The sequence below is a fragment of the Dipodomys ordii genome, unplaced genomic scaffold, assembly GCF_000151885.1.
Source record: "Dipodomys ordii isolate 6190 unplaced genomic scaffold, Dord_2.0 Scaffold102, whole genome shotgun sequence".
Classification (NCBI taxonomy): Eukaryota; Metazoa; Chordata; class Mammalia; order Rodentia; family Heteromyidae; genus Dipodomys; species Dipodomys ordii.
This window is the reverse complement of record NW_012267318.1, coordinates 5,727,926-5,736,151: the sequence shown is the minus strand read 5'-3', so window position 1 is coordinate 5,736,151 and position 8,226 is coordinate 5,727,926. Positions and strand designations below refer to the sequence as shown.

Below are 8,226 nucleotides of genomic sequence, written 5' to 3'. Positions count from 1 at the left end.
TGGGAAGGGGAAACAAAGGAGGAGGCTACAATGCTTGATAAGAAATGTACTCATTATCTTGCCCATGTAATTGTAACCTCTCTGTACAGTATTTTCACAATAAAATATAAATTTAAAAAAATTAATAAAGAAAAGTAAAAAGAAAGAATACTATGCATGGTTATTTAGCAAGTTTTACCATCTGGAGTGCTTTTTAAAGCCTTTAGAGATTTTTCTTCACGTTCCATTATCTTGTCAAATTCACTTAACAAGTTTCTTTTGATTGGAGGTTCTTCTAAAAAGAAATTCCAATACATGTTTGTTAAGTATGTCACCCTAATTTTTCAAAAGCCTATAGCTCATTTTAAAAAACTAAAGTACTGATTTTTACAGTATGTTAAATTACATAATTATAATTTTAAAAAGCAATCATTGTACTTTGAAAGAAAAATTGTCAATTTTACTTGCACTACTTTAAAAATACTAGTATTTTAAAATACTACTATTTAATGAGGCCTACAGGATGAACAGATATTGCCATATACCAGATTAAATGTAATTCTAGGTTTACTGGCAATGAGGACATACAAAATTTCTTCAAACTCTTTTCGGGAGAATATAAAACTCAAGAAATGAAGTTATTATATAAGGCTTTGAAGTTAGTAAATAGATTTTTAAAATATTACCAAATTTTATTAAAACATTAGGAATAGCAACATTTACTTAAAAGTTCTACAGAGGCTAAGATGAAACCACAACTCAAATTATGCATCTCCATGCCAAATTATGCATTTCCACTGAGTTATGTTGCAACAGCACTTCTATTTTTTTATGCTTTCTTATGGGGAATGAATTTGTAAGATTTAATAAGTGAAAATATCCATGTAAGGCTTGATCCATATTTTAAAGGGGTTCAGAAAAGGTTCTGTGTGGTGAAAATAACCAGAGGCTGCTGAAGCTATATAGAAGTGAGAACAGAAGCAAGGAAAATTAAATAGTAACACATCGCCACTGGTAAGAATGAAAAGTCCAAGGTGGTAGAAAGCCACCCCACTCAGACACACAGAATAGGATGGGCTGCTATAAAGCCAACATTTCCCACAAAAGAATTATGAATATCTTAAAGCATATGTACTTCAGAATTTTGTTTTAAGGAACAACAAATAATTTAAGGTATTATATTCCTATGCTGTGCTCCTGTAGTAAGGTTCATAGAATGTGACCTGAAGAACACTAGACAAAGTAAACCTGTAGACAGATGAGCAAAGTGATAGGCTTCAAAGTTTTTTAGTGATATAATAGGGCAAAATATAACTCAAATAGTCTATGAATTTACAGATTTTAATGGAGCTAGTATTTTCAAGATTATCCACTTGGGAACTGAAGAGTTAGTTTGAACATTTACTTCAATTGTAACTACTAGTTGATAGATTTGATAATTTGACATTTCTCGTACAGCCAGTAAAAAAAAAAATTCCTTCACTTAAATCATTAAAAGAAAAGTTAGTACTGGGGATATCGCTTAAGAGTTCAGTCTCTAGTACCTCTATAAATAAATTTAGACTATAGTGAAAAATAGCACTAAGATTGGGCTGTTAGTAATAGCAACTGCTAGAAAACTTTGTAAATGAAAAATATGAAGCAAGCCAACATTTACCAAATTGACATACAATATTTTAATACACTATTAATATACTATTATATACACTATTAATTAATTTACATACACTATTTTATGTTCACAATTACCTTGTGAGAGGTATTTTCTATCTATCTATTGTTATTATAAAGGTGATATACAGAAGGGCTGCAGTTATATAAGTCAGGTAATTAGCACATTTTTTTTTTGGACGTCACCCCTTTCCTCACTCTATTAGCTATAGTTTATAGATGTGGAAACTGAGATTCAGAGAAGTTAAATAGGTGGTAGAAAGTAGTATAACTGAATAGAATATAGCACTCAGAAAGTGATAATAACTAGAAACCCAACTTTCAAGTTTTTGTTTTGGTTGGTCATGGGGCTTGAACTCTGGGCCTGGGGTCTGTTCCTGAGCTATTCAATGCAAGGCAAGCACTCTAACACTTGAAGCACAGTGCCACTTCTGGTTTTCTGGTGGTTATTTGGAGATAAGAGTCTCACAGACTTTCCTTGCGTGGGCTGGCTTTGAACCATGGTTCTCAGACCTCAGGCTCCTGAGGAGCTAGAATTATAGGCGTGAGCCAAGAGTGCCCGGCCCAACTTTCAAGTTTTTAAAGAGTCAGTTACCACCACTCTGCTACATACATGAAACATTTAGTAAGTTAGCATTAGGCAGGCTTTCTTAAAAATCAAACTTTTAACAGTAACTTCTCAATTATAACTATATTAATAATATCTAAAAAGGATATTGTCACAAGATTTATAATTGCTAGTATTACTAGGGCCAGGACGAACAAAACACTTGCACAACCACAAAAATAATACATACCAAACCAGTTAAGGGCAATTCCTCTTCTTTTCCCAGTTCTGGAATTTAGCAAAACAATGTCCTTATTCTTGGATCCTGTAAACAGTGACTTTTTGACACATGCTGGTGGTTCATGATCTGTTAGTTCACCATCTTCCATAAAAGCTTTGGCAATCTCTACTGCTTCTGTTTCAAAATGGTTTTCTAGATCTCTGGAGTAAGTAGAACAATCTTTTGCATTTGTTTTCACAGGAACATTAGAAAAAAATTTCTTGCCAACTTCCATTTTTATGTTTTTAGGCAAAGCTTGTTCTTTTCCCAAAAGATTCTCAGCAAGTGATGGGCTGGTTTGTACTGCCAATTGTTTGTCTTTCTTAGACAGATATGGAGAAACTTTAATAGCCTGATTTTCTGAAGAACCACTTTCAATATTAGAGTTATATAATAATTTAAATTCATTATTAATAGCCCTTTGCATTTTGGAATTTATAGTGTGTACTGAGGTTCTCTTATCAGTACAAGGAAGTATTTTTGATGCTTCTTGTCCAGATGTAGGTGAATGCTGCAAGGTATGTTCAGCTTTGAGTAAGTCGAATTCCTCGAACATACCCTTAACTCTGTGTAAGGCATTTGCTGAAACCACAACATGTTTTCCACTGGCTGTATTAAATCCAGAGAAAGCAGCTGAATTTACATTATAGGAAAAGGATTTGGGGGGTGACAGTTCATTCTGGGTAAGATGTGCCATAGTATTTTCTTCTCTTGTAAATCTCTCTGAATGCTCATTATTTTTAAGTGATTCTGTGGAAGCAAGTTGCTTAGTATTATCTTCTATCTCAGCAAACACCCGTCTTGCCTTTTGTAATGAAGCATCTGATACTTCTACAGATTTTCCACTTGCTGTGCTAAAAATCCCAAAAGTATTTTTAGAGGAGACTGACGGGGGAAACGTCCCTATATTAAGTTCACACTTCTCTGGAATTTCCGAAACACAATGTGATACTTTAGAAGCTTTCTCCAATCCAGATGTACCCTGGTTATGGTGTAAAATGCGTTCATTTTGAATGTCAGCAAAGGCCTTATGTGAATCCATGAAGTCATTATCTGCAGAGTTATTAATGACAACAACCTTTGAATCGTCTAATGCCTTACATGCCACGATTTTTGTTTGGCCAGTACCTAGTTTATTCTCAGTGTTTTGCTTGACTATATTCTTGCAGTTGTCAGTAAATACTTCTTCCACTTTAATTTTTTCATTTGAAATGCAGACTATTTTACTAGTAGCTGTACTGGATGTAGGTGACCCTATCTCAAAATTATTTGGATCAGGGGTAGCCAAATTCATGGCTAGATTTTTATTTTTGCACAGTGAAGGGTCAGTCACAAGTTTCTGAGCACAAGTATTTTCATTTGCAGTTTGCGAATGTATATTTGCTTCTCTAATAGCAGATACTACTTCAGAAAAACAAGTGATTTTCTTGTCTTTGACATTAATGACTGCCTCAATACCAGAAACACTGTTATTTTTTGAAGAATGTCCTGAGTATAGATCATTGGAATGACACAAGTCAGAATGGTATGAACTGCTATTAGATATACTACAGTTACTTAAATAGGCTGAATCTTGCTCTTCAGAGAGATGATTTTTGTCATTTTCAGTTACAATACGGTTTAAACTAATTTCATATGACACTTTCCCTACATAATCATTAGTGTACTTGTTTGCACGTACAACTTTGGCAGTATTTATTTCTTCTAGATGATCATCCAATTCTTCTCTAAGCCACTGTCTTGCTTTAGACAGTGAGGACTGACTCACGGGAATTTTTCTACCATGTCCTGTGTAAAACACCAAAGCTGTAGGTTGATTTGTGCAACAAGCTGTAGAGCTTCTTTCTGTTTCTTCCTCTATATTTTCATGTACTTTAACTTGCAAAGAAATATTCTTTGAGGTTTTGAGATTTTCAGTTTGCTCATACAAATTATTGCTTAGCCTGGGTAGTATCCTAGGTTCCCTATAAACAAACATTTTATCATCTACAGAATTCTGCATTTCTTCACATTTGGGGACAGTTATTTCAATTCTCTCATATGTTAAATCAAGCCTTTCTTTAGAGTCTTCTCTGTACTTTAGTATCTTTGTTTCTTGATAACCAAAACTGGAGATTTTACCAACATCTTCTTTTTCATGAAAAAGATTTTTCACTGTTTCCAGAGATTCCTTGGCAATTTTTACTTTTTTCCCACTAGCAGTATGAAAACCCAGGAGAGTATGTTCTTTGATCTTTCCCATTTTATAGTCAGATGGTTGCTTTCCATTACCAACTGGGATACCTTCTTCTGATATTTTGTTTTCAGTCATGTCTGTTTCCCCATGACATGAAATATCCACTTTGCTCTTAATGATGCCAGAAAGTAATTCAGAATTAAAGGAATTTGAAAAGTTACTTATTTCTCCCATGTGTTTATCAAAGAAATTTGAAGATTCTTCAGGGACTCTATTATTTTTCCCACTTGCTGTCGGAGAGGTTATATCAAAATCTTTTACATTTTGCTCCTTCTTACCTACAGTTAATTGTTCTTTATTAGAGGAATTGGTAAGACATGTTTCTTCAGCTTTCATGACTTCCAAACAAGTTAAGTCTGACAAGCATTCTTTAGTCTGTATGTTTCCTTCTTTTGTGAACTGGCTAGCTGATTTGATATATATATTATGCCTATCAGTACACTGCAAATTACTTTCATCTTTATGAATATAAACTTTATCATCATTCCTACTTGAGTCAGTGCCATCAGATTCTTGTAATTTACAAATACTTCTGCTCATATCAGTACATCTGTTACATTTACTTCCGGTATTTCTCATGTAATTTTCAGTATTTTCTTCACAAATAATGCCAGGGGTCATTTCAATATTATTTTGTAATATGAGTTGGCATTTACTATTTTTCTCATGTAAATTTTTATTATTGGTGTGACTTTCTATCTTATGTGCTGAAACAAAAGAATCATGACTATTACTGGAAGAAAATCTTGGCTCTGCTTCTACAGAAGTCTCCTCGTGAATAATGTCAATGTCACTGAATAGTTTCAAAGCTTTTTGCAGAGCTTCAGTAGAAATACTGAGTTTTGTACCAAGAGCAGAATAAAAGCCTTGAAACTCCTTTTCACTTTCACCTGTACTTTTGTTATAGTTTTTCAGTAAGCAAGCAGAGGTCTGTTTAATTCTGGCAACTTCTTTAAGTTTCTCACTTCTATCTACCTGACCTTGAGATGAAGCATCAGAAGTGTGATTAGAGTCAGCCATCTGGTTTTTAGGAACTTCAGATGTAAGATTTTGTGCTCTGTGGCACAGTTTTCTAAACTGTGTGAATTCAAATTGACTCCCTGATTCCTCTAATATAGTAGAAAGTTCTGTAACTTCTGCCCTTTGGCTAGGTGTTAAATTATGGTTTGCACTGATATCTTGCTTTAAAGGGGATGTATGATTATTTTCACAGTCAGGAATAAATGTACCACTCTGAACAGATGGAGAAACAGTATTAACTAACTTTGAGTTGGATATGTTAAGTTTGTTTAGCTTCTTTTGGTGATCTAATGTTAAGGTATTTGTATTTGCAATTTCAACACAAGGTAAACTAGTAGGATATTTTTCTTCAATATCTTTGAAGAGCACTTTACTCTTCTTAATGTTATGTTCAGAGAGTTTTATTTCTTTATTTGAAGCTGTTCTGAAGCCACCTCTAAAACTATGATCTGTAAGTGGATTTAAGAGCCCTGACAATTTGTCTTCATAATAATTATTTCGGTTTGATTTTATATCTTTTATATCCAAGAAAGAATTTGATTTTAACTCTTGAGTGAGAGTTCTTTTTAAATTCTGCTTTGCACTATTTTTGTTCTCTTCTGTAAGATCATAGCTATTATCTGATGAGCTAAAACCTTCTGTAATCAAAACATGGGCTGCTTGTTTATCATCTATGTCTGTATCAATTACCATCATACAGTTCTTAAAAATGGGTTCTTTTACACAACTATGGTCTGCTTCATAGAGTTCCTCAGTAGTTCCTAAAACAGGACTGTTTCTTTGCCTCGTTCTTTGAGAAATGAAGTTATTCTCATTGCCTGGGAAAATTCCTTCTTCAGAATTTAGATGGATACTTACTTCTGAAATTAAAGAGGTTTCTTCTTGGTCTTTTTGGTTTACTGTTAGATTTTTATTTTGATTAAATTCCAACTTCAATGAAGGTGATGCTATTTTTATGCAATTTTCAGATGACAAAATCTCAGCTTTTTTCAAACTTCCATTTAAAACATACATTTCTGGATTTTTTCCCAAAGAAATGTTTTGAGTTAATTCAGTATCAGTTTCATAATTCTTAACCTTAAATTTCTCTGGCATTTCATATAAGTCTTTTCCTCTAGAAACCACAACTGGATTTGAAAGAGGACCTTTGGAAGTAGGAGTACTGGTATTAGGAAGAACATCTAAAAAACTTCCCTGTGATTCAAAGTGAAAACCATGACATTCCATTTCTGCAGGCTGTACTACAGAATGGCATGCTGCAACCGATACCTTTTCTTTTATATATGAAACCTTTTGGCTTTTTGAAGCATCTTCACATTGTCTTTCCTGAAAGCATGGCAGAAAATCAGTTCCTGGCTTTTCTTTAATTTTTGCTTCTTTATAATTAAGATCCTCAGGTATTAATACATTAGCATAACTATTTTCATTGTCAGAATATTTCCTCAGAACTGTCTTAAAAGAGTTGGTTGGTTCTTTGGCCTCACTCTGTAAACAGTTTCTTCTAACAGAAGAATGTGATGAACCTAAATATAAGCACACAAAGTTATGAAATAAAGTACTATTAAACCAACTCAACAATTATCTTTTCTTAAAAATGTAAGTATGTAAAATGAGGATGGTATGCAAAACAAAAAGTGAATGCCAGATAAAAGATGAATTATAAATACTCTATTTTGAGGTTATTGGTTGTTATAGCTAAACATGAATAAGGGTCAAGGTTTTTTGTCTGTTGATGGGTCTAGGGTTTGAACTCAGGGCTTCATGCTCATTAGACAGGCATTCTAACACTGTCTTCCTGCCCTTTTTGCTCTGATTATTTTCAAGACAGGGCCAACACGAATCACAGTCTTCCTATTTATATTTCCTTTACTGCTGTATCAGGAAGACAGGTGTGCATTACCACCCCCAACCAACCTTTTATGTTGAGGTGGGCAAAGGGGAGGGGTTCTCATAAAATTTTCACCAGGGGTGGCTTAGAATCACAATCCTCTCAATATTACTTAAGTGCACACATAAAAAAGAGAGAGATAGTTATATATTTATTGAACAAACTAGTCGGATAGGCTTTAATGACATGATTCTAAACACTGGTTTTCTGGGAGCATAGCTCAAGTGGTGGATCACTTGGCTAAGCAAGTTTCAGGCCCTAAATTCAAATCCCAGTATTATAAAACAACAACAATAACAACAAAAACACCCACTGGTAATCAAAAGCTTCAACAACTATGTGTCCATGTATACACAATAAGATATACACATTGAGCAGGGCGCCAATGGCTCATGCCTGTAATCCTAGCTACTCAAGAGGCTGAGATCTGAGGATCATGGTTCAAAGCCAGCTTGGGCAAGAAAGTCTGTGAGACTCTTATCTCCAATAAAAACCACTAGAAAACCGGAAGTGGCGCTGTGGCTCAAGGGGCAGAGCACTCGCCTTGAGCAAAGAGCGCAGGGACAGCACCCAAACCCAGAGTTCAAACTCCACAACTGACCCCC

At 34.3% G+C, this 8,226-nt stretch overlaps 1 protein-coding gene across 1 annotated transcript in view; it reads right to left on the bottom strand.

The window, feature by feature from the left end:
• The window catches only part of Brca2 (breast cancer 2, early onset), a 76,401-nt gene that overhangs the window by 37,190 nt on the left and 30,985 nt on the right, over positions 1-8,226 (bottom strand). Inside the window, 2 exon segments of the mRNA XM_013027268.1 lie at positions 179-274; positions 2,448-7,256. Coding sequence (XP_012882722.1) covers positions 179-274; positions 2,448-7,256 — 4,905 coding nt within the window.